General features: G+C 38.4%; 1 protein-coding gene across 2 annotated transcripts; it reads left to right on the top strand.

Moving 5' to 3' along the window:
• SLC30A4 (solute carrier family 30 member 4) lies at positions 1 to 26885 on the top strand. Of its 2 annotated transcripts, XM_079769247.1 has the most exons (7): positions 1 to 807; positions 7737 to 7883; positions 16961 to 17114; positions 18567 to 18768; positions 19657 to 19762; positions 20565 to 20699; positions 21313 to 26884. In XM_079769247.1, the coding sequence occupies exons 1-7, from the start codon at positions 417 to 419 to the stop codon at positions 21465 to 21467; spliced, it is 1290 nt and encodes a 429-aa protein (XP_079625373.1). In that variant the 5' UTR covers positions 1 to 416; the 3' UTR covers positions 21468 to 26884. The 2 variants fall into 2 exon arrangements, with proteins under 2 accessions (XP_079625373.1, XP_079625374.1); XM_079769248.1 differs by lacking the exon at positions 7737 to 7883 and having other exon boundaries at positions 21313 to 26885.
• Positions 26886 to 27777: the final 892 nt, after the last annotated feature.

The following is a 27777-nucleotide window of genomic DNA, read 5'->3' as shown; positions in this document are numbered from 1 at the left end:
TGAAGGGCGGGGAGAGGCGGCGGCCGCGGGCGCCGGGTCGTGGACCTGTCAGACCCGCGGAGCCGGCCTGGAGCTGCGGGCGCTGCAGGCGAGATCGGCCCCGCTCCCCCGCGGCTCCGGGCCGAGCCGAGCGGGGGCGGGGAGATGAGCGGCGGCCCCGCGGCGGCGCCCCACAGAGACGCGCCGCCCCCTCGCGGAGCCGCGGCGCCTCCGCGCTGGCCCTGCGCCCCCCGCCGCCCGGGCTTCGGAACTTGTGGGCTGCGATGGGACGCCTGTAATATCTAACGTGTTTCGTTTCCCGCACGATGGGGAGGGACGCGCGGCGGCGCCATCGGGAACGGGCGCGCCGGTGAAGTAGGGGCCGCCGGCCGTCCCTTGCAGCGAGCCGTTCCGCGCGCGGCCGCGCAGCCTCTGCCATGGCCGGATCCGGCGCGTGGAAGCGCCTCAAATCTCTGCTGAGGAAGGACGACGCGCCGCTGTTTTTAAATGACACCAGCGCCTTTGACTTCTCGGACGAGGCGGGGGACGAGGGGCTTTCTCGGTTTAACAAACTTCGAGTTGTGGTGGCCGACGATGGTTCCGAGACCCCGGAAAGGCCTGTGAACGGGGCGCACCCGGCCCTCCAGGCCGACGACGATTCCTTGCTGGACCAGGACTTGCCTTTGACCAACAGCCAGCTGAGCCTGAAGGTGGACCCCTGTGACAGCTGCAGCCGGCGGAGGGAGTTACTGAAGCAGAGAAAGGTGAAAACCAGGTTGACCATTGCGGCCGTTCTGTACTTGCTTTTCATGATTGGAGAACTTGTAGGTGAGTTGTGTGGCCAACTCACTTGCCATTTCCATTTTGTCCAGCTTTAGGTACACGGGGATGTGAGGTTTAAACTTTCTTTTCAGGAAGCTTGCTCTTTATCAAGATACGCATCTCCTGTGATGTAGAAAGTCCACACACCGTGCCGAAGTGCAGATCAATCTAAGTACAACATAAATTTATTGTTTACCTTCATTGTACACCATGTAACTTCCTCTTTTCTTCAAAAAGAATTGTGATAAAACACCAGGTTAATTCTTGCAACGTTTAACATAGTAAAAAAAAATTCTAAAGTTACTTAGAACCATACAATTTTACGCGGTATGAAAGGACCTTCCTGAACACCTGCAGGCCCCCCCTCTTTTTCATAGGGCATCTGAGGGCCTGAGAGAGGCTGGAGAAGTTGGGAGGAAATAGGGTGGTTAATGGAAGAGTCACACCTACAGTCCCAGTCTCGGGACTTTTTTTTCTCTACGTTTGACTTGGGTGGTCTCTATGCTACTACTTCCTATTAGATTTATATCCAAGAGATTTGCCAAATTAAATACTACCAACTAACCTGAAAGTTTTTCATTATAAGGAGAATCTGAAAGGAACCAGAACATGGCTCCCCCGGGATTTATGAACTTGGTTTATTTTTCATTTTTTAATTACTTAAATACATTCTCCCTATAAAATACATTCTTTGCTTAGAGAATTTCGCAGTCACATTAGTGTAACTGCTAACTTGCCTTAGTGACCGTTTACAAAGTGACATTAACGCAGAGAGACCCTTCTCCCATGGTGTCTCTTAGTGGTGAACCATGATGAGAACAGAGGTGGCAGTCCAGGTTTAAGGTGCTGGTTGGAGGTTAAATGTGGGAAAATTACATACATTTCCTACCTCATTTCATACCACTCCTCCCCCGTGCTCACTTCAGCCATGCTGGCCACCTTTCCCCTATAACTCACAAAGCTCTTTCCTGCCCTTCAGGCCTTCACAGATTATTTTGAGGTCACTAGAGTAAGAAATACAGTTAACACTGTGACTCGTGTAGGTGTGCATCATACCTATGTATGTATGTACATATACACATATGTGTAAGTACATATGTATAACTGAAACAAAAGTTTTATTTCATGTGATGTCTTCTAATATCTTTTCAATTGTGGTTCCACCCCACTTAAATTGATTTCCTGGGTCCACAAATAGAGCAGGGTCTGCAGTTTAAACAATACTGCTTTATGTGGATTGACTTTTCCCCAATCTTCTCTTGGCAGGTTTCTTGTTATTCATGTCTCATCTCAAAAGATACCTCTGAGAGACCTTTCTAACTAAAACCTTCCTTCTCCCCTGTTCCCTCCCCAACTATAAAAGCCCTCAACAGCTGAGATTATCTTTTTTGTATATTTCCTTGTTTTATATTTACTTGTGTAACATCTTGTCTTTCTCCACTGAAATGTAAGCTGAATTCCCAGCACCTAGAACAATGATTGGTGCAGAGTAGACACTCGTTAAATTTTTTGTTGAATTCGTTTTTATTGTGTTAGAGAATAAACAGTTTGGCTGCAATGTAGTAAACAAGAGGGAAAGAGGCAGGGGAACCAGATCAGGTAGGTCCTGTATTAAATGGACCGTATTAAATGAGTGTAGTTTTTAATTCTAAATACAATGGGAAGCCAGTGAAGGCTTTTAAGCAGAGTGTGACACGTTAGGATTTACCTTTTTAAAAGATTACTCTGGCTCTTATATGGAGAATGGATTGGAGGGTGCAAAAATGGAAACAACTATTGCAGAGATCCAGACAAGAGATTTATTATGGCTTGGACTAAAGTGGCTTGAGAAAAATGTACTTACTGATTGAGAAACATTCTAGAGGTAACATTGACAAACTTGGCTAGTGGTTTGGATATGGTGGTTGATGGGACAGCAGTGTCAGCAATGATTCTGAAGTTTCTCACCTAAGCAGCTAAGTGTATGGAAATGTATGTCCTTTATGAAGCAGGGAGAAAATATAGAGCAGGATTTAGCTATGGTTGTTTTAAACATGTTATCATATGTACGTGAAATAGCCAAGTAAATATGTCTAGTGAGCATATGAGTCTACAGTTCAGAAAAGAGGTCAAGGTAGAGATATAGTATGTAATGCCGTGGGAATGGAAAAAGTCACCTAGAGAGCCCAAGTCTGGAGGAAATCCAACTTTAGAAATCAGGCAGAAAGCAAACAGGTAACTCAGAATCCAAGAAAAAAAAGTATTTCAAAGTGGCAATAAATAAGTTGAAGCTGCAAGAGGTCCAATAAGATGAGAACTAAAATATCCTTGAGTTTAATAACAGTGTTATTGATTACTTTAACAACTGCATTTTTATTGAAGTGAAAAAGTTTAAAAAGTGAATGCAAAGATGGTAAAGATGGCAAATGAACTCATTCATCTAATTGTACTCTCTCCTGAAGCCTCTCTCAAACTACAATAAAGGGATATGTATATCCACACAGATGTGGAAAACTGGAGAGGAGACAACAACAACACAAATTTGGGAAACTATGTAAGAAACTGATAAAGGAGGTAACTGACTTCATAGATCCAAGGAAGCCAACTCCTAAGCAAGCAATAGGGAAAGCCAAGAACCAATCTAATATATCAGAAACACCTAGAGAACTTAAACACAAACTCTGGGCCAGAGTTTCTAATTAAGTAGTTCTGGGATCTGGCCTGTGAGTTTGCATTTCTAACAAGTTCCCAGGAGATGCTGATCTTGCTGCTTTATAAAATAAATTCGGGGGGTGGGGGGGGAGGGGGTACGAGAGAGAGAGCTTTTAGCCCTGCCCTGTTGCTCAGTGGTTAGAACGTAGGACCAAAGGGTTGTGGTTTTGAATCGCGGTCAAGGGCACCTGCCTTAGTTGCTGGTTTCCAGCCCCAACCTCGGGTGGGAGGCAAACAATCGAAGTGTCTCTCTCATGTCAATGTTTCTCTCTCTCTCCCTCCCCCCATCCTCCTTGCCTTCCACACTGTCTAAAAATCAATGGAGAAAATACCCTCAGGTGAAGTTTTTTTAAAATCTTTTAAACAATAAAAACACAAAAAATATGTTTAACTCCATAGAAAAGTTGGAAGATGAACTAAGGTAATCTCTGACAAGAGGAGAGCAAAAAAAGTAGAAATGGATAATAGGAGAAAAAAGGCAAGAAAATTAGTATATTAGTCCAAACGCCAAGTAATAGGAGTTTGAAGAACAAAGAAAGTAGAAGGAAAGAAATCAGCAACATACAGTAGTCCTCCCTTATCTGTGGTTTTACTTTCCACAGTTTCAGTTACCCGTGGTCAACCATAGTCCAAAAATATTATATGGAAAATTCCAGAAATAAACAATTCATAAGTTTTCAATTATGTGCTGGTTCTGATGAACACGATGAAATCTCACACTGTCCTGCTCCATCCTGCCCAAGATGTGAATTATCCCTTTGTCCACACTATCCATCCTGACAGTCACTTAGTAGCCTTTTTGATTGTCACGATATCCACAGTGCTTGTCTTCAAATAATCCTTATTTACTTAATAATGGCCCCAAAATGCAGGAGTTGTGGTGCTGACAACTCACATATGCCATAGAGAAGCCATAAACTTTATCATAGGCATCTGTGTATAGGAACATAGTATATATAGGGTTCAATACTATCCACAGTTTCCAGCATCCACTAGGGGTCTTAGAATATATCCCCTTCAGATGAGAGGGTATTACAGTAGTTTAAAAAATGTCCCCAGAACTGAAAGGTATACATTTCCAGATTGAAGGAGTCAACTAAAGCCCAGCAGATTGGGTACATTATTTTAAAATTTCAGAACACGGGGAACACATGGTTATCTATTGCCTCTGATTGTTTTTGCGCAGGGCAGAACTCCAAGTCAAGTCAAATAAAAACAGCCTGGCAAGTATGGTCTTCCAGGGAACCATGAGACAAGGTCAAATAAAAGACAGTGCTCTGGGAATGGGGCTCTTAATGAGCTCCAACCCTATTCCATCCCTTGCAGTGGCTGCCCTGCTGAGGTTTTCACTGTGATTGCCACTTGTTGGTGTTCAAGGTTACCAAAAAGCTACATACGGGAAAATGCCACAGAGCTCACTATTCTTACCAAGATTCCGCCATTTCCCTTGAATAAAAGCTACCTATAACAGCTTTCAGGTAATTTCCAGAGTTTTAAATAAGCTGATTTGTCCATGTTCTTATTGCTTTTATGAAGGTGATTTTCAGAGGTCCCTACTCTGCTATTTTTGCTGATGATCACCAACGTGTGGCTCTGTAAATTTAGGTTAATTAAAATTTAATTTAATTTAATTCAGTTCCTCAGTTGCACTAGCCATATTTTAAATGTTCAAAAGTCACCTATGACTAGTGGCTACATATGACTAGTAGACAGTATAGACGGACATTTCCATCATCTCAGAAAGTTCTATTGGACGATGTGGCTTTAACATATCCTCCTTTTATAGATAACTAGTGGCCCAGTGCACAAAATTTGTGCATGGGGGGGAGTGTTCCTCAGCCCGGCCTGCACCCTCTCCAATCTGGGACCCCTCAAAGGATGTCCTACTGCCGGTTTACAGGGATTGGGCCTAAACCAGCAGTTGGACATCCCTCTCGCAATCCAGGACTGCTGGCTCCTAACTGCTCACTTGCCTGCCTGCATGCCTGATTGCCCCTAACCACTTTGTCTGCTGGCCTGCTCGTCCCCAACTGCCCCCCGCTGCTGGCCTGCTCACCCCTAAATGCCCCCCCATCAGCCTGCTCACCCCCAACTGCCCCCTGTGCCAGTGTGCTCACCCCCAACTGCCTCCCCTGCCAGCCTGCTCACCCCCAACTCCCCCCCCCCCCGCTGGCCTGCTCGCCTCCACCTTCCCTCCCCACTGGCCTGCTCGCCCCCAACTGCCCCCCCTGCTGGCCTGCTCACTCCAAACTGCCCCCCCCACTGTCCTGATCACCTCCAACTGACCCCCACTGACGGCCTGCTCACCCCCAACTGGCCTCCCTGCTGGTCTGCTTACCCCCAATGGCCCCGCCCCCCACCAGCCTGATCACCCACAACTGCCCTCCCCTCTTGGCCTCTAACTGCCTCTACCTTGGCCCTGCCACCATGGCTTTGTCCAGAAGAACGTCCGGAAGGTCTCCTGGAAGGTCTCCCAGTCTAATTAGCATATTACCCTTTTATTAGTATAGATGAGGCTCAAAAATGTTAAGTAACTAGCTTAGAATCTCTGAGATTCCAAAGCCCCATGTTATTAACTACCAACCTGTATTTTCTCTCAGTGATTTCCAGCATTTTCATGTCAGGGAATACAGGCAGTCCTCGAGTTACGTCAGACTCGACGTACATCATTTCGTGGTTATGTCGCCATCTCCCATTACAGTATTTATATTTTAAAAAAAAGTTCCATCATTTCAGCATATGTACATATGTGCTTTATGTTTTTTATTATTTATTTACCACAAGTAAATGTCAGGAATTGTTATCTTTTAAATTATTTTTACGTTTTCACTTCATTACTGCTCTATATGTGCTCCATTTGAGTGACGTAGGTGCTTATGTAGATGGGTTCTGACTTATGGCGAATCATGTTACATCTCGCTGTAGAAATGTATCTCCGATGTAACCCGAGGACCTACTGTACATAAAAAATTATATTTGTATAGAACACACTGGAGTACGTGGATGTGACTACAAAATCACTGCCTCCAGTTCTGCTGCTTTGGGCTCTGCACAATCATCCTAGAAATAGGGGGATCAGCAACCCAGCACACTAGTATGTCAAGACACCCTGACCATGAAGTTCCACTATCTATATATATAAAAGGCTAAGTGACCAACCGATCAACCGGCCAGTACATATTACACGCACTGGCAATTTAAAATAAACGTTGATGCATATAAAGCTCTTGCTGGTGCCAGTCGCATGCATGTGTTTCAATCTGTCATTGTCAATCATGAATTTGGTTGACATTCTATTATAGAGAAAAAGCAAATAGTGATATTAAAATATTTCTTAATTTTCTTTCAATGTGCACGAACCACTAGTACAGTATAACAGTGATTCTCAGAGTGTGGTTCTGAGCCCAGAACCATCAGCATCACCTGGGAACATGTTGGAAATGTAAATTCTCAGGTCCCATCCAGACCTACTTAATTAGAGATTCTGAGAGGTCAAGCAATCTGCAGTTTTACAAAACTTCCAAATGATTCTGGTATCCATAAAAGTTTGAATACTCTGTATTATATTATAAAAGCTTACACAATGAATGGTAATAGGAAAATTATATAACCATAATGGAACAACATATATTTACACACAGACATATATGTAAATTATGTGTGTGTGTGTATATAAAATGTCTAGAAAATCAATATAAAATTTAAAATTGTGTATTTTAAATACCACCTTTTATCCCTCTATTAGGAGACATTGCTGTTGTGTATCCAAATGAATCCGTTTTTTATTTTAAACTAATGTGTGTTTTATGAGTTCCTTCAGTTTAACTTTATGTTCAAACTCTCCCAAACAAGTGAGTACCTACCTTTTCTTCATCTTTATTGTAATATGTAGATAATGTGGTTATTAATTTCACTGTCTAAGAGTAGGATAGTTGGTTGAATAAAAGCTGCAGTGCTAAAACACAAAATTCTTCTTTATGTGTTAGCCCCAGTTTAGTGATTCTTAACTTCTTTAAGGTTGTTGACTCCTCAGAGAATCTATTCATAGAAATGGACATTCTCACTGGAAAAATATATGCATATTTAATGTTTTGTATAAAATTTCAGTTACCTTGATTTCATTATAATAGGATAAAGATTTAGTTAGAAGTTCATGTTTTGTAGGATGTTACATATTTTTTGCTTTATTACTTACATTTATTTTAGTTAACATATTCCTTCTTCCCTCTTATCCTTACTCTAAGGTGGATACATTGCAAATAGCCTAGCAATCATGACAGATGCACTTCATATGTTAACTGACTTAAGTGCTATCATACTGACCCTGCTTGCTTTGTGGCTGTCTTCAAAATCACCAACCAAAAGATTCACCTTTGGATTTCATCGCTTAGGTAGGTAATTGGGAGGTGTTTTTTAGATTATAACATTTTATGGTAAACCAACAACGGACTGTAACCTTTGATTAGCTGAAATCTTTCTGGTGATAAGTCTGTTGAAATAGATGAACAAAGCAAATTAAAATGGGTGAACAGGATTTATTCAGATACATATCTTCCCATGTACTGAACTTCAGCCCAGTCAGCTGAACAGTTTACACATATAAAATTATATGGTAATCATTAATATATAAATGGTTTCCCTATGTCCTAATGATGTTATCATAAAAAAAGTTTACCTTCAGTTTATTGAATCAAGCAAAATTATGTAAGTGTAATTCATTAATGAGCATTAGCTTCTTTCTTTTACTTCAGTTTATTTCAACCAGGGCTACTGTGGCCAAGATTTTAAGTATTACTCTAATACATGTAACATATACTGTGTGGCTGACCTTCATTGAGGCCACTGTATCAACACAATTCTGAAAATGCTGACAAAGATTCTTTGCTTAATCACATTTTAGTCAGTCTCCTGAACCTTCTCCAAAGCCTCCCACTCTCAATATCTTACCAGTTATCCTTCAGGTGATGTCTTGCCACCCCAGCCTGTCTTCACAAGAATTCTGTTCCGTCAGTTTTATCAGAATCCCCCTTACTCCTGATGTTTCCTCAGTAATTTTCCACCCACAGACTCCCAACCTGCTTCTTGGCTATAAATTCCCACTTGTCCATACATTATTCAGAGTTGAGCCCAAACTCTCTCCCCCACTGCAAAACACCATTGCAGTGGTCCCTATGCCTATCTCAATAGCGTCCGCTCTTGAATAAAGTGTCCTTTACCATGTTGTAACCAGTGTCATGGATTTTTTTCTTTTTACCAATGAACACGTTTTATTTTACTATTTTAAACAGATATTAATATTTAATTAAGCTTAAAATCATATATAGTCATATACAACTGCTTCTTGCTATGTTACTATTTTTTAATTTTTTTGCTTATTTTTAAAATACATATAAAATAATTGCCTTTACTATTATGTGAAGTGCCATATGACCACATGTCATTTGCTCAGAACCCAAAAGGTGACATTTAGGTAGCTTCAGCAAAACCTGTCTTAAAGAACCAGAATTAATATATTGTTTTTTATTTTGTGTAGACACACTCTTGGCTAATATATCAATCAGTTCCTCCCCTTCTGTGTTACTTTTTGACCTAATATTAACCCAGTATCTAGGTCTTCTAAAAGGTAATCACTGGGTCTTCTAGTATATAACTTGACATTTTAGCTGAATAGCTATATTCCAAGTAGCTATCCAAGCCATCAGGCTGGGAAACTACCTGGCATCTCCACCCTTCAGCACTCTCAACTGCTATACAAGAGAACTAAAGCCTTGAGTGAGGTTTTTCTGTTATTTTTTAAGCCACTACGTAATGCATTTGGATGTGTCCCTAAAAGAAGCCCACTACTTTCCAACATACCCATTCATTTGTTAATTGATTGACTTGAGGGTTTTTAACAACTTTAAAATTGCCCTGACCTGATGGCTTTGTTGGAGTGTGGTTTCATACACCAAAAGGCTGTGGGTTCTATTCCCGGTCAGGGCACATACCTAGATTACAGGTTTGATCCCTGGTCGGGGCATGCATGTATGAGAGGCAGCCAATCAATGTTCCTTTCTCTCTCTCTCTCTCTCTCTCTCTCTCTCTCTCTCTCTCTCTCTCTCTCTCTCTCTCTCCCTCTCTCTCTCCTCACCCCTCCCTCCCACACACATACACACACTCTGTCCTCTAAAAAAATTTTTTTGTTTTCCAATTTTATTATGATTTAAACACCTGCAATTTAAGATCTAAAACATAGCATCCTAGAATGGGGATTTTTGCCCTCTAGCACTATTTGAGAAAGTACATTTCATTTAATGAAGGCAGTGGCACTCTGTCCCAGAAATATTCAGTAATACAACATAGGAAGTCCTACATATAATAAATTAAAAGCCAATAATCATGAAAATTGCATTAAATATCAAATAAGTACTTGGGCTCTCTAGTGAGTGCAAACTATATAGTGTTTACCTAGATGGTCACTTTGTTTCTTCATAGTTTATAAGCACTATGAAAAGATGAGAGAAAATAGAACTGACTGGTCCTATTGTATCTCTGAAAATTCCTACAGACTGCCAGATATTTCCCTTTCCCTACAAATACTAAGTTCAGGATGGTGGACTAGATATCAGCATTTGACTCCTGTCTCTCCAGAGAGTCCATTGAAATAAAAAGTATCAAAACAACAAAGAGAAGTCAATGCTGGGTCACCAACAAACAAGAAATTTCCAGAAATCTCTGAAAGTTAGAAAGTAGATGGGAGTGGGTTGAAGGAGAAAACAAGCCAAGAAGCTGCAGCCTAGAGTACACCAAGCTAGGAACTGGGTCAGCCCAACAGATCTCCAAAGAAGGCTCAGGACAGAGCATCAGAAGTGAGAATTGGGGCTGAAAACAAGGAAATTAATTGAATGACTACATGACCTTTTGGAGAATGATTTAATTCCTCTAAGTATGAGTTTCTTCTGTAAAATACGGATGATAATACTTACATTGCAGATTTGTGAAAAATACATAAGGTATGGTGGTAAGGTATAAGTACCTAACAGGATACCTGGCACAGAGTAAATTTCCAATACATGTTAGTTTCAGTCATATTTTCCTTTCCTCTTCTACTAGACTTTATATCTCTCAAAATGACCCATGCTTCTAAATTGCCTGCCTTCCCTTCTTTCCATATCAGAATTCTTACTCTCTCAGCATAACTGTCTCAGCTAGGTAGGAGAAAAGTAAGATGATTCAACCTGATGATTAACAACTTTAAAAGATGTGCTTTTTGACTTGGGTCTTTGGTAACATTTTTGGCAATACAACAATATTTTAGCAAAAATCATTCCATCATGGTGAAAGAAAGGTAGTATAGATTTGAAGGCTAAACCCAAGAGGCTGTCCCAGGAATCAGTACCAGTCTGTTGGTATTTTCTTTTCCTTCGTGTGAACTCATAGGTTGTGTAAAATCATTCAGGACTTTCTTTTTCTTTTCTTTATTCCTTTCAGTGAGCTACAGTGGCAGCCCTTTTGTGGGAAGAGGGCGAGGTGGGTAGAAACCACATGTGAGTTATTTTTAAGTGCCTGCATTTATTTGACTGTGGGTGGTTTGCCCTCTCATCCTGGAAGTTAATAAAACTTAGAACTTAATGAAACCACACTGTGGGGAGAAATTCCACAAACCCTTAGGCAGAATGGCACTGCCTCCCAGACCAAGGGGACATGCTATTCTAAAGAGAACATCCCCTTGCTTTATTCCTTCTCTGAGGATTATGAGTGTAGTTGACTTTATTCTTTCATTTCTGGGGCTGAAGAGGCTGGATGGATTAGATAAAGATAGCTATTATGTGAAAGGACTGTAGTAGGCCGAGTTGTCTGCATTTGAAATAAAAAGCAAGATCTACAGTTTGGTAATGCAGCTCATCAGCCTAGGTTAGTGGCAAAGTGACAGTGTGGGAGTCTTTTGTAGTATGTAGTTCTACTAAGCAAAGGCCTTGCCAGATCTGACTAGATGACTGTTGTTCTGGGATAGGTATATGATAATAATGCTAATTCTACCTAGTTTGTTATTTATTCCCTGATGCTAAACTATTTAGCAGAAAGTATTCAGCTAAAAATTCTCTTCCCCCAAACATGCAGCCAAAAAAAAATCTCTTCTCTCTAGTTAGTGATTCATTTTAATAACTTCCTCCCCCTCTGATATGAGTTATGCCTACTCATTATTCACATCTTAGAATAAATTCATATCACATGTACATCTCTAGGTACTTCCTAGAATTCAGAGTTTTTATTGAGGCAGAAGAAGACATGAGTGAGGTAGTCAGTGTTGGCTAGCCAAAAGTCAACTTGGAGTACTGGGGGCACCTTGAGTATGAATAGAGAGAACCGTAAGAAGGTAGAAAATAGGAGATTACTTAGAATAGGAGGTGAGAGGATCCAAAGACCAACTTTGCAGTTTAGCTTGACATTCTGGTGGCAAAAGTGGGCCACTGAAAATCCTATATGATGTCTTTAGCCTGAGTGTTGTTGGGTTATCTATGGCTGCATTGAAATACAAAGATTAGATTAGTCCTAGGCAGATCCAATATAGCTCACTGATTTTTCTTCTATTTCCTTCCTATCTTCTATTGGATGAAGGTAGAAAAGAGAAATAGCATAAAAGGAAGTGGGGGAGAGAATATATCTCCACTTTCCTTCCCTATTGATTTTTATAGACCTCTGAAATTGGTCTTTAGATGTGCTATGTGTAGTTCCTTGAGGCAATAGAAAGACAACATTATATAATTTAAGGGAAATGTATTCATTATTGTCATTGCAGTGTTAGTAAAGTTAGCAGTTAATGTAGGCCAGTACATCTAGGCAGCACTCACACAAAAATAAATGTGCTGGGTCTGAGTGTGGTTTTACATAGTTGAAACAGATTGTTACTCATTCACTGAGTAGGCACTCAATAGTTACTTGTTCAGTGAATGAATAATAGTATAGTGTGGGGAGACAGGCAGTAAATATGTACCATAAACACAACATAATCATAAATTGTATTAAATGCTACAAAGAAAATAATAAGGTACTATGATGGAGAATAACAAAGGATGGAGAAGAACTCAATATTTTTCATATGAACATTGAAAACCTCTAGTTTTGGCAATTTATAGATGTGTTAAAATGTACGTAAACATTTTTTGTATTTTATGGTACCAGCAAAACTGAATAATCATCTATGTTTTCTCCCAATTAATTTTTTCTTTTACCAATTTATTGGCCATTCAAACCAAAACTGTTTATTCACACTACTACAATACTAGTTCAGCTGAGTGTAGTGATTTAATTATTTGTGCATAAAGTAGTAAAATATGTTAGAACTACTATAATAATAGGTTTTCAAGAATTTTCATAAAAATATCCTTTAAGAGTTTTTCATTTTTGCTAAATTTCCATTTAGTCAAGTTTTCCGAAGCTAATGGGGTAGTAACTTTCACAGAAATCTAGGGTTTTAGTTGTGAAAGTTCCTGGGTCTCCTTTAGAAAATGAATAGTCTATATATGTTATGCACTCCTTTTGTCTTGAAAAACTTTATTATACATTATGTGACCAGAGACCAACCCAGAGCAAGAATGAGAAGATTGGAGCAAGTCATAATTTCATTGTTGAATGAAAATTTCCCTCTCTGTTAAACGTTGTTGGAGGAAAAAAGCATCTTGCCTATGTTTATCTGCATTCCATCATGTTAAAAATACTAGGCAAAAATGTTAAACACTAATTAGTCCTATTCATATTTCACCAAAGTTTCATTCACAATGAAAGAACTTTTTGTTCATTTTATCAGAATAAAATGGTCATATTACTATTATTAGGATTTTTAGCTATGTAGAATTATATATGCCTTATACTTCTCAATTATAAATTTCAGTCCTAAAAATTTACTTAAAATTCTGTGTGTGTTTTTTCTTTTGCATTTATCAGTTTTCTAGCTAGAAGACATTTTTACAGTCAATTAGAATAAAAACTAACAAATGAATGTCTTTGTTTTTCACCAAGGGAACTAGATGTGAGGCACATTCCTTATGAATTGCTGGAAAAGGGATATCATTGATGACAGCATCTTAATATATTATTTAGGAATTTCTAGGAATCTGCTGAATTCCATTACTCTTAACTGTGGGAAGTCATTGGGATCCCTTTTATGCTGCTCTCTGGGGGAAAACTATATTGTGAAAAACTGCATTTTCAGCTCCCAGTGGGCTGGGAATCCTCCTTGCCAAAGAACTCTGTTTATCCTATAGTTTGACTTTCATTTTACTTTATTCTGAAGGTGGTTTTGCCATATATGAGAATTCACAAAAAGGTAATTTTAAGTGTTTAGGTAAATTATTACTGGGATGTGGGCTTACCAGATTTAGCTCATGCATGCCACACATTCCCTCTTTCTCTGAAATATTATATGATATCCAATGTGTCTGAAATATTGCATGGGACATAGTTGTACTAAAATAGTATTTGTTTTTTATCTGAAATGAAAATTTAACTGGGCATCCAGTATTTTATCTGGCAGACCTACTAGAGTAACTATAGAATTTATTCAAATCAGGACACTTTTGAGAGTGAAATGGAACACTTTTAATAATTCTGCCAGGACAGAGGCATAAATTGGAACTATCCTGGGAAAACTGGAAAGTATGGTCAACCTAAGAGTTGGGGGTTTTGAAAGTATTTTAAATTATAGATTTTTATAAGCAATCACATCTTTGTGTCTTTAAATATAAATTATATTGCTTTATAATTTCACATTTAAAAATGTTATTGAGGCACCTTTAAAGCTATGGTGGCCTAATTGCTAGTACAACCTTGACATTGTCTTTTTAAGGAAGAATTTGAGTAGGGTTGGTAACTTTTTTAGGATTAATATTTTTTAAATACCAATTTTAAAGAGAAAGTTCTTTTTTGGTGAGTAAAATGAGACTATCACCAGTACATAAAATTTTACAGTTTAAAATATTTTAATTATTTCTTTTTTCTTTATGTTATTTATGTGTGTATTTTACCATCAGCAGCTATAACTTAAGACAATAAATTCATGTGTTTTATGTCTTGTATTTGGCTTAATTCTTTTAACCTATTTACTTTTTCTTTGGGGTTATTTAATAAATAACCCTTATTCATAGAGGATATATTCCAAGACCCCAGTGGATGTCTAAAACTATGGATAGTATCTAACCCTATATGTACTGTGCTATTTTCTATACCTATATACCTATGATAAAGTTTAGGCACAGTAAAATATTAACAACAATAATAATAAAGTAGAAAAATTACAACAATATACTATAATAAAAGTTATATGAATGTGGTTGATCTCTCATAACCGATCTGATAACTGAGAGGGCTGTTGAGTGACTAACAGTGTACCAGGGTTTTGAGTAGTAATTGTGTTTATTTGTCTTATTCCAACATTAGTTCTGTGCATCTACAAACTTTTATTGGAATTTCACCTAAATTAATGAAATGTCTTCAGGAAATAGTTTCTAACTTCTAGATAATTTTTCTGTATTGTAAGTTAAAGGTTGGAATAAAAATGTATCAAAGTCCAATATACTTGAACTACCTGGAACCTTTGAGCAATGAGTCGACCCAGATAACAGTTTTCCAGATTCTTTTACCTTTTAACACTTAACAGGATTAATGTCTGGTGTCTCTAAAGGAAAATTTTTCTTTAAAAGTATTTTCTTGTTTTGAATATCAACATTTGTTTTATGTAACAATGTTATTTATTTATTTAATATATATTTTACATTGCCTATTTTTTGTTATTTTGAAAAGATATAAAATTATCTGTACTTTATCCTCATATGGTAGAAAATTTATCTGGTATGAAAGCATATATAGTACAAAGCCATCCCTGTCTCCTCGCCCATTCTCCTCATAACCAGTTTTTTATCAGTATTTTGTACATCCTTCCAGATCTGCATTTACAGATCATTATTTATATACTAGAGGCCCGATGCACGCAATTCGTTCAAGAGTAGGCCCTCGTGGCCCCGCCCCCCGCCCACTGGTCGTTTGAAAGGTCATTCTGCCGTCTGGTCTAATTAGCATATTAGTTCTTTATTATATAAGATTTTCTTTTTTCTTTTCACACAATGGTAACACCATACACAGTTGTGTTCTGTGCTTTTTCACTTTGTATTTTGGAACTTATTCCTTGTCAGTACATAAAGAGCCTTACTCTTTTTTTACAGCTGCACAGCATTCCATGTTATAAGGCTTCTACTAATAACATTTTTATTGTTTACAATTATTTGCTATTTATACAGTGCTTAATGAATAGCTTCATAACATACCACATTTTGCACATGTGCAACCCAATTGGCATGAGTGTGTATGTCCTTCCTAGAAGAGAAATTCCTGGATCAGAGTACATTCATGAATACTTGAATGTATAAAAATGTGTTTGTTTTTATTTAGTCTAAAGGTAATACATGTTTGTGGTTAAAAACTTAAAGACATTTTAAACATTACCGAAAAAATAAAGTTAAAAATAAATTCTCCAAGCTCCTCTCCCACTTCCCAGATGTAACACTTTCTTGTCTATCTTTCCTATAGTTACCAATGTGCCTATTTTTTCTTTTTTATACATAAATGGTTGTATGGTATCCCATATATGTATATGCCACCATTTATCCATTACGTTACTTATTGGGGAACATTTAGGATGTCTCCAGATCTTTTTTGATACTACCAACAAAGCCGCAGTGAAAAATCTTGTAGATATCAGATAGATTCCTAGAATCAAGGAATACATGCATTTTAAATTTTGATTAATTTTGGTAACTGCTCTCCAGAAAGATAGTTTTATTTGATCCTTCCATCAGTATATCCTTGCTGACACTGTCTATTATCAAAATTTTTAATCATTGCCAATTTAGTAAAGGACAATAAAGAATCCTACTGAATTTACTGTATTATGATTGATTTTGATAAATTGGCCATTTCTGTTTATTTTCTGTATATTACTATTTATGCTTTTCACCCATTTTTCTGATGAGTTGTTCACTTTGTTATGATTTGTACGTGTACTTGCCTACTGGGAAATTAGTCTGTGGTCATATACGTTACAAATATTTTTTCTCAGGTTTTCATTTTTTGCCATGTGTTTGGTCTATAAATACACATAATTTGACCCTAAAAAGATAAAGGGAAAGTAGCAAGTGGTAGGAATGAGTTAGTGGGGGATTCAGATCAAACTACTAAACCCTTTTTAAATAAAAATATACATAGTATATATGAAACTAATAAACTATTATATGTCAGCTATACCTTAATTTTTTAAAAATGTTGCATATCAAACTATTTAAAATAATTTTAAAGAAAAACATGGCAAATGATATAGTGCTTTTATCTTCTTAGAGGAAATGATATCTAAATAAATAAAAGATTGTACAATATTTAGTTTGTATGAGGTATAATAACCATGCTTCAAATACATTTGTTTTTTATATTTTCCCTCCAGAGGTTTTGTCAGCTATGATTAGTGTGCTGTTGGTATATATACTTATGGCATTTCTCCTATATGAAGCTGTCCAAAGAACTATCCATATGAAATATGAAATAAATGGAGATGTAATGCTCATTACCGCAGCTGTTGGAGTTGCAGTCAACGTAATGTAAGCTCTATTTTTTAAAAACATTTAACAGGCTTTACTCTGTAGAGCGGTTTTAGGTTCACAGCAAATTGAGGGGAATGTACAAAGATTTCCCACATACCCTCTGTCCCCACACATGCATAGCTCCCCCCATTACCAGCATCCCTCACTAGAGTGGTACGTTGTTACAGTTGGTGAACCTACACTGACACATCATAATCACCCAAAGTCCATAGTTTATATGGTTCACTCTTGGTGTTGTACATTAATGGGTTTGGACCAATGTATAATGCCATGTATCCAGCATTTTAGTAGCATACACTCTACATTGTTTTCACATGAAGAGTCCCAAATGCTGTGAACTTAGAGACTATATATGCATTCAGTAATATGCAGTGATATTTTAATATATTTATAAATTATATAGTACATCTGTTTTTCTTATAAATATTAATAAAACACTGTTGGAGTATAAATTCCTCATTAGTTTGTTCAGGTATACTGAAGTTTGACTAACAATCAGAAATTTAAGTAGGACAAATTTTTGTTAATTTAAGTTTTATAATACTTTTATGTTGAGATTTTTTTTTAACTACCAACTTTTTTTCCTAGAAACTATGAAGTTTTTAAGTTAAATACTCAATCATTTGTATCAGGGGTCAGCAAACTTTTTCTGTAAAGGGCTAGATAGTGAATATTTAGGATTTTAGAGCCATACAGTCTCTTTCTCAGCTACTCTGCTGTTTTAGAACAAAAACAGTCATATTCAGTATGTAAACAAATGAGTATGGCTGTGTTCCAATAAAACTTTATTTACAAAATCAGGCTGTGGGCCAGATATGGTCTACAGACCATGGTTTGCCAGTCCCCATCTAGTGGTTTCTATTCTATACTTAGAATAAAATCAGAAGTCCTTACCATGGCCTTTTACTATTATCCTGTGTACCACTCCAGCTCATGTCCTAGCACTCTTGCTGACTTTATTCTAGCCACCGGGGCTGCCTTGCCTTTTTTTAAACACTTAGAGCACCTTTGCACCTCAGGGCCTTTACCCTGGTATTCCTTCTGCTAGAACACTCTTCCACCATAACTTGCTTCCTGGCTTCATTCAAGTCTCTGCTCTGATGGAATCTAAGGGAGGCCTTCTCTGACCACTAACCCCATCACTCTCTATCCCCTAGCAATGCTTTACTTTTCTTCAACGCCTTCCCATCGTCTAGCAGTACATTAGGTATTTATTTGCTAACTTCTCTGCCTTCCATACTAGAACATAAGCTCTAAGGGGATAGGGATCTATCTCAGTGACTCTTTTGACCCAGCACCTAAAATAGTACCTGATACATGAAAGGTGCTCAAATATTTAGTAAATATTTAGTTCCATGTTGCCTCATTCATGTCTGATTAGTCATAAATATTTTTATCAATAGCATTAGGAAGAATAATAATGTTTTCTTTTCCTTTTTTTTTTAACAGAATGGGGTTTCTGTTGAACCAGTCTGGTCACCATCACGCCCATTCCCACTCCCTGCCTTCAAATTCTCCTACCACAGGTCCTGGGTATGGGCACAACCATGGGCAGGATAGCTTGGCAGTGAGAGCTGCATTTGTACACGCTTTGGGGGATTTGGTACAAAGTGTCGGTGTACTAATAGCTGCCTACATCATACGATTCAAGGTACTATGATTGCTAGTTTTTCTATTTTAAAATATATTTAATTTCAACATTAAAACTAAAACAGATTGGCCCTGGCCAGTGTGTCCACGTGGTTAGAGCATCGAATAGAGCACCAAAGGGTTGCAGGTCCGATACCCTGCCCGGTGGGAGCATGTGGAGGAGGCAGCCAATCAATGTGTCTCTCAGATCAATGTTTCTCTCTCTCCCGCCCTCCCTGAATCCTTCCCTCCCTTCTATCTAAAAATCAATGGAAAAAATTGATTAATCAGGTATGGATTAATTTTAAAAAAAACACACAACTAAAACTGATTGTCTTTCATCAGTATACTGGACACCAGTGCCACTCCTATTCATTTTGCACTTATGCAAACCTAATTGAGCCACCAGTCTATATAGCTCTTTTGTTAGCACTGAACACCATGGTATCACATCACGAGGTAACTTATCTGTAACTGCCAGGTACTAGAATGTGCATGTAGTGAAGTCCAGAGATCTGGGTTCTAGTGTTGGCTCTGCCACTAATGCTTTGACCTTGAGCAAGTCCCTCAACTCAAAATTTCAGTTCCCTCCTCTTTAATATGAGGGGTTTAAATCCAATTGATGACTGCTAAAACTCCTAGCTCTGATGTTCTATGGTTCTGGGTGGACAATTTAGAGAAGGCACAGAGGAAAAGAATAGAACAAACCATTAAACAGCTGAAAATTGGTCCCACAAGGAAAGGCATTTAAACAATCCAGGAAAGAGTTTCTCAGATGCAACGTCCCGGTTTCAGAGGTATTCTGCAGTCCTGCTAGAGGACAGGGGACAGAGTATTCCTTAGTTTGCTTTACAGTCTATTATATGTCTATCAATATTTAATCACACAATTTTGATCTGTCACCTCACAGCCAGAATACAAGATTGCTGATCCCATCTGTACATATGTATTTTCATTACTTGTGGCTTTTACAACATTTCGCATTATATGGGACACAGTAGTTATAATACTAGAAGGTAAGATCTCATTAATATCCCCATTGTGGATGTATTCCTAAGTCAGATTGGGGGTCAGGGAAGACTCTGGGGTAGGAGCCATGTCTTTTCTTGTTTTTACTGATACTTACTAGGCTACAGTAACATCACCTTACATGTATAGGACGTATAAGAATCCATGCACTCTCCCATATGTTACCTATTTGATCCTTATAATAACTAAGAAAAGTAGGTAAGGCAGACATTATTATCCCCATTTGCCAATAAGAAAATTGAGGTTCAGATGGGTAGCATAATTTGATTAAGGCCATGCTGTTACCCAATTACAGAGCTAAGACAAGAATGCAACTCTTTGATTCTTAATGCAAGTATGTTTAGTGGTTTATTAATTTCAATTTAACTTGCTGCTTTGTTATATTTTCAGCATTCCTGCCTTACCAATATTACATATAAGCATGTAAATATAAGTTCTCAACACTAGGTTAGCCATCATTGGATGTTCCTTTCTTTTTATTTTTTATTATCCTAGCTTATTTGTTAAATGAAGTAACCTGGGCTGGCTAACATTCCTTTTTAGTGAGAATGAACATTTTAAAAGTATTTATTAACCTTTTGTGTATATCCTACTATATGTGTGCATAGTTTATCTTAAAATACTAATATATTGGAAAGTGTTCATTTTTAAATGAATTTAGCAAAGCCAGTTGTTTGTTTGTTTGTTTGTTTGTTTGTTTGTTTGTTTTTTGAGGGGAAGTCCCCCTCTAAGATAAATTTTTCCCCTAAGATAAATTTCACCTATAAATGATATATTCTGAACTAATAGGTGTGCCAAGGCATTTGCATGTTGACTATATCAAAGAAGCCTTGATGAAAATAGAAGATGTCCATTCAGTGGAAGATTTAAATGTCTGGTCTCTCACTTCAGGAAAGCCCATGGCCATTGCACACATACAGCTAAGTATGTTGCTGATGGTAAATACTGGGGTTGGTGGACTTCTGTCTTTGGGATTAAACATCTGTGCTTATAATTAAGTAGGAAGACTTGTGGAAAGATTTGTTTTAAGGGAGGGTGTGGGCTTTTCAAAAGATGAGTTGCAGGTCGATGTTTATAGCAGAGCAATAATTTTTATCCCTTTGAGATGAAATGTAACACAGAGATTTTTGCCTTCAGATTAAATGCACTGGGTGTATTTACCATGCTTTTTCTACATAAGAAAAGCTAGAACCTGTGTTTTTATTTCTTTAAATCATTTCATAGATTGATACTTTTTATTTGATTTTTTATCAAAATAGTACATACATGAGTTTTATTTTTAAAAGTACAAAAGATGAAAGACTTGTAATTGATGTCTAGATCCCTTTCTCTACCCGAGAGTGGGTTGGAGAGATAGGGATAACGAGAAGCTGATCTGGCTTGGCAAACTGACACTTCTCTAACAATAGCTTCAGAAGGGCAGATATCAAACTAGTAAAAATATGTTCAGAGTATACTAAGGCTGTTTTCTCCCTGGGTCTTATTCACTAATGTGTAATGTACAATGAATAGTAATGATATGTTCTTGACATTGCAGTTCCTGGAAGTTCATCTAAATGGGAGGAGGTACAGTCCAAAGCCAGGCATTTGTTGTTGAACACATTTGGCATGTATAAATGTACTATTCAGCTTCAGAGTTACAGGCAAGACGTGGACAGAACTTGTGCAAACTGTCAGAATGCCAGTTCCTAATTGAAGATGTCTGGGGTACTACTGCCTTATTTACGCTGCAGTCACAGACTTGAGAGCAATAAATGACACGTGAATGGGAGAATGGAATTCCTGACAGCCGGGCCCATGCACTGGCCTCGCAGTCAGCCTGAGTGCTAGTTCCTGTCGAATGGTAAAGTGAGACTTCACCATGATTTTCAGATGAAGATGTTTCCAAACACTGTTTACAGAATGAGACGTGACTCTACAGATACCTCAGAGAAGACAATCGAAGACCGTACTTCACAATCACAACAGAGTATGTGTCATAAAGGAAGCATCAAGAGTTCTGTATTTGCATTTAAAAATCCTTTCTAAAGCCCACTTCTATCAAGCCAGAGCTGGAAAACTGATTTTTTAATGTAATCTTGATACCCAGCTTCTGGAATTTGACACCCAGCTCTCTCTTTTTACAGAAAGTATTTCTCAACAGATTTCAGAAAGTACTAGTAATTATCCAGAGTGGAATAAGCATGTATTCCTAAATGTTTCAGAAATGTTTTATTTCACAAGTAAGTCTTAATGGTATTATTATACTTTATAAACAAAATTTTCCAGTTATTACAGGGTTTTGAATCTCAAAATTTTGGGTTATTTGTAATCTTATCAAAACCAAATCTTTACATATTGTGGTCACTGTCATTGCTTAAGAAATATTTTCAGTATTATTCTGAATGGCAGAAGTTAATCTTAAACTGAAATTACTATATGATAATTTGAACAAAATATAGGAGCAAGAATGGGGTGTGGAGTTTCAGATTTAAGTCTTTCTGAAATCACTTTTATTGTCCATGGAATTTATCTTTGCTTACGAACAGCAAGCTACGCAAAATGTAAACAATGATGCTCTGTCCTTTTAGAAACTGCCTTACGTTTTGTACAGAAAGTTTGCTTGGTACCTTGCTTCCTGCCTCCATACCAGGTCATCTGTGTGTGCCTTTCAGGGTAGAGCTGTAGAGGGCCAAGTTTCAATTTTAATACCCGTCTCTCTCATGCAGATTAACTACATTTCTCCAGAGAGAATTTCTGTATGCTGATATGAATTAGGAATCCTCCACGGGCTTCAGAAACCCTAAGATATACTTTTGAGGTTTTCCAATAATACCATAGCAGAAATGCTGAAAGGGATTGCGGGAAGACATGATTTTGAGAAGACAAAAATTTTAAGGGTTTTGGAGTGTGTGTGTGTGTATGCGTGCGTGCATGTGTGTGTTAAAGCACTGGAATAGGATGGACATTAAATCTCTGTGGTAGGGAAGTTAAGCATAAAAGTTTCCAAACAAAAGGCAACCTAACTGGTAATAGTTGTATTAAAGAGGCAACTGTGAATATTCATGTCAACTGTTGGCTTGGGGATTATATTTAGTGCACGTTAGGAGTCCATTTCAGCAGAGAATCAGGATAAAGTAACATGTACCAGACAGGCTGTGAGATGAAATCCTAGATAGGCAGGCCGATGACTTAAAACGTAAGTGAAGAATAAGAAACAGATTTCATCTTTCTGCCAAGGACCTCACTATAAGTAAACCTAAGATAAAACCTGGATTCACCTAAAAGAGTGTTAAGAGTTGATGGTGTCCAACAAAAGGTTTGGTGAGTGTTAATGGTACCTAATAAAGCCCAGAATTTGTTGAATTGAATTGAAAATTTTATGGGGTTCTTATTGTGATTCCATTTAAAATAATGATTTTAATTTTTAAAAAATTTTAGGAACATATAATAAAAAATACTCTTTTTTATTGTATAATGCCCTGTATTTCAAAAAATAATCTTAAATGTAGAAGGCAAGTGAGAATAAACAAGAGGCATGTCAGTGCACATCTGGGCACTTACGAACTTTGGACACCTAGCAGAGAAAGGAAGAGAATGTGCCTGTGTGTGAATAGGTTTCTCCATATTTGCAGCTGTTCCCATATCTACTGAGCTCGTTTCTTGTAAACTTTCTTTTAAATAGGTTTATCTGACTTTTCACATCGACCTGTTCCTTGAAAAGTTATTGAGTAAAACAGTCTGAAATCCATTTGAGGATTGAAAAGGATCCTTTTGTAAAATGGAGAAACACTGACAACTTTTGTAAATCTTAATTATTATGTTCTGTTTAAAATTAGGTACACATGAAGTTTTCTGTGCTTTGTTGTTTTGTGTGGGGTTTTTTTGCAGCAACTACAGATTTTATACTTGTATTTTACTGGGTCTGTGAGATTTGATAATTGATAGATTTAACTCTTTGTAACTTGACAAAACCTATAGAGAAGGATGTGAACTTAGCAGATGGGAGCAGGGGCTGCACGGCATCTGACACAGAGACACAGAGCGTGGGGTCTGTGCTTCACCCCCTGAGTTGCAGCCACCAGCTACACAGCGCAGCCAGCCCTCAGAGAAAGAGCCGTCCATTGTTCTGTGAGAAGCACAGCAGAGCCTGGATAAACACCTACCATTGTTCACTGGGAAAACATCATAACAAAAACTAGGCAGTTCTTCAGTGCAATGTGTTTTCATTAACATTTGCAAATAATCAAAGTTAGTTGTGTACATAAACCTGTGTTTCACAAGTCTGGCCAGACCAGCCTTCTGATTTATCTGAGGAAAAGGCCTATTGTTTCGTTGATGACTGTGCTGCCTTAGAAATACACTGTGGGGAATGCAGTTGAATAGGGCATATTTCAGCTTTGAAATGCAGAACCGAAGTGAAGTCATTCCCATGCATTTTCCATTAGCTCTGCCTGTGGAGCGTGAGCCCAGATTTTCACAACCTGCGGCTCCCGTCAGTATTATGTGCCAGCTCACTGGATTTCTTATCTTTCTGTTTCTTTTTCAACTCTGGATGCCATTTCTGAACCAAAATTTCCTGCTCTTAGGAGTCTCAGTGTTCTGTCTGTTGAACCCAGAGGTCCTCACTGACAGTGTTTATCTTTGTTAGAATTTTCCCAGAATAGACATAGACATCAGCTTCCCTTTCATTTTAATGTGAGAAAAAAACATCTTTCAGAAACAAAGCACCACTTTAAAGATGCTTCTGGGTGGGAAAAAACGTTTTTCCAGCAGCTAACAGTTCTGATTCAGAATCTCTGCACAGAATGCGGGCGGGAGAAACAGACTGCACTGCAGACGCGAGTGAAGGTCGTCGCTAATGAGACACCGGGCTGTGCTTCTTGAACTCCCACCCCCCTCCTGTAGAAGGGAGATGGTTCCCTTCTGAAACAAGACAATCAGCTAAATTTATTTTCTTTTTACGCATTTGTGTTCATTGTTTCGTCGTAAGGAATAAGGTGTTCTTACAGAAACTGAGCCTCTGTAATACAAGGTTTTAGGCAATTTTTCTGTTGACTACTTTTCATACAGTAAATTTAAAGTTACAGAATATCTTCCTAAGTATAAGATCAGTTCATTTGGTTCAGTTTGTCTTTGAACCACGCTTAGTTCATGAGCCATTTAGGTACTAGTCACAAATGAAGTGACTTTTCGCTATGCTGTGTTGAGGGGAGGCAAGTCTGATCTCCAAGTAACTGATTAAGCTTAATATATTTCTAACCAAAATGCCTAACCCCAGATCTGTTATGTGAATCGCCAGGCAGGGCTTCAGATTTGTTTCAGAGATTACCAGGCAGGGAATCGGTGGTGGTGGTGGTGGGAGCACAGAAGTTGGAGGGGATAACGTGTGGGAGCTCCTCAGCATTGAATTGTGTGTGTGCGCGCGCGTTCGGCCAGCCTGTCGAGTTCTGGCTGCAAAGGGGTTAACCTCTTCTTCTAGTTATACTGTGAGGACCAGCAGTTTCTGATATTCAGTAAGACGGGAGAACATTTACGGGGACTTTCTCTGACAGTGTCAGTTTACTGCAATTACATATTTTCTGAAATAACTACAACAGAAAACTGGAATGTGCCAGTGTGTCCGCTTTGCACATGGGAGATACTGTACATCTGGAAAGTTTGTGCTTTTCTAAATAGATGTTGCTAAGTAAGCCATATCGCAGTTTAACAAGTTGTATGTACTTTTCCTTATACCCCTTCAGAAACCAGTATTTTGCATATGATTGATTTTAGAAAGATTTGGAAGCTGGTGTTTGTCCATGTAATTTAAAATCAAAGTATAGTATATGTACTGTATTTACAATTTTTAAATTGTAATTTCCTATACCTTTATTGAATAAAGTATTGTTTTGCCATGTGGTTTATTAAAAATGAAAATGTACAGTTCCTTAAATTAAATTTCTGTTTTTATTGAGTACGTCATAGTATTAGGCCTTAAAACATATCTTCTTAAAAAGCAATGGAAAATAGATGATAACCTATCTAGTTTTATAATCTCAGATTGTAATGCCCTCTTAGATGTTTAAGAAACAAGCCTGAAAAAAAAATCTTCCAGATAGAATAAAAAGATATTAAAAAAACCTTCATCTTTTTATTTTATATCAGTCACTTTTAATGTCCCCCCAGCCCAGCAACAACGGCAGAGAGGAAAGAAAGAAGCCCCTGAGAAAGTAAGATTGGTGAAGACACGGTGAAGTCGGAGAGCGAAGGCCTAGTGTCTCTCCAAGAACGTAGATGGGGGTCAGCAAACCTTACCTCACGGGCCAGGGCCAGCCTGCAGCCTGTTCGGTGTGGCCCAAAGAACTGAGAATGGATTTTACATTTTAAAATGGTTTTTAAAAATCAGAATAATTATATTTTATGATGTGAAAATTCTATGAACTTTAAATTTCAATGCTGAAATCCCAGTTTGTCTGTGACCACTCAATTATGCCTGTTGTCCTGGCATAATTATTAATAGCATCTCCTTTTATTCTCAAAGTGGCCAGTTTATGATAATAAATGATAAGGTCACCCTAAAAAAAATGTCAGTGTCTGTAAATAAAATGGTAAACACAACCACTCATTCAGTTATGTGTTGTCTGGCCGCTTGCATGCCGCAGTAGCAAAGTTGAGTAGTTACAACAATATAAAGCGTGTACCATCTGTCCCTTTAGAGGAGAAGTTTGCCAACCCCTGGCGGAAGTTCCCTGTTGCACCCTTTGAGGCCTGGCAGCATATGCGTATGCAGCGAGCCCTTCGAGAGCCCACTTAGAAGCTGCTGAAGTTGGTCCCTCGGAGGCTACCTGAGTCACCGAAGGCTCTTTTCTTCCCTTGACCTATTTTCTTTTCTTTATCCCCCTTGGAGTTTGGGCAGAAATATAGGAAAAGAGTAGCAAGTTTCAGATGTTACCTATGCACCATATGCTGTATCTAATGTTCACTAGCAAAACAGTTTTCTACCCAGAACAACATGATCACCAGAATCATCTAATAATAATTTTCATCATAAAGCTTTATTCACTTGATTTTTAATTTTTTTACTAAAGTTATGACAAAAATAAAGGAAATAAAAATGTATGTATGTTGAATACCTTATGTAGTTTGTGCCAACTGAAAGCTCACAAATGAAAAATAACACTTTATCTGCTAAATAAGATGTTAGTGAGGTTTTTAAAATAATGTTCTTTAAAGTTTTCCAGTTACCTAGGAAAAGACTTAACTATTTTTGAAAATAGTAATAAAATAAAGTTTTAAATAAATTATTCTAGTAAATAAAGAGACGTTGCATATTGTTTATCTACTTATATACTTAGCTATATTTCTGTTTTGATGTGTCATTTTTTTGGTCCATGTCAGATGCTAAAATAAATTCTAATTTGGGGCAACAGCCTTGCAAGCTCTTGTTTATGCTAAACTTTCAGTTTTATTTAATACTAGAGGCCAGGTGCACGAAATTCGTGCATGGGGGGGGGGTCCCTCAGCGCAGCCTGCACCCTCTCAAATCTGGGACCCCTCAAGGTAATGTCCGACTGCCCGTTTAGGCCCAATTCAAGTAGGATCGGGCCTAAACGGGCAGTCGGGCATCCCTCTCACAATCCAGGACTGCTGGCTCCCAACTGCTCGCCTGCCTGCCTTCCTGATTGCCCCTAACCACTTTTGCCTGCCAGCCTGATCACCCCTAACCACTCCCCTGCCAGCCTGATTGATGCCTAACTGCTCCCCTGGCAGCCTGTTTGCCCCTAATTGCCCGCCCCTGCAGGCCTGGTCCCCCCAACTGCTCTACCCTGCAGGCTTGTTGCCCCCAACTTCCCTCCTCTGCTGGCCTGGTCACCCCTAACTGCCCTCCCCTACAGGCTTTATTGCCCCCAACTGCCCTCCCTTGCAGGCCTGGTCCCTCTCAACTGCCCTCCCATGCTGGCCATCTTGTGGCAGCCATCTTGTGTCCACATGGGGGCAGCCATCTTGTGTGTTGGAGTGACGGTCAATTTGCATATTATTC

This window comes from Cnephaeus nilssonii (assembly GCF_951640355.1).
Source record: "Cnephaeus nilssonii genome assembly, chromosome: 4".
NCBI lineage: Eukaryota > Metazoa > Chordata > Mammalia > Chiroptera > Vespertilionidae > Cnephaeus > Cnephaeus nilssonii.
The sequence above is the reverse complement of the archived record's forward strand: the minus strand, read 5'-3'. Positions and strand labels throughout refer to the sequence as shown.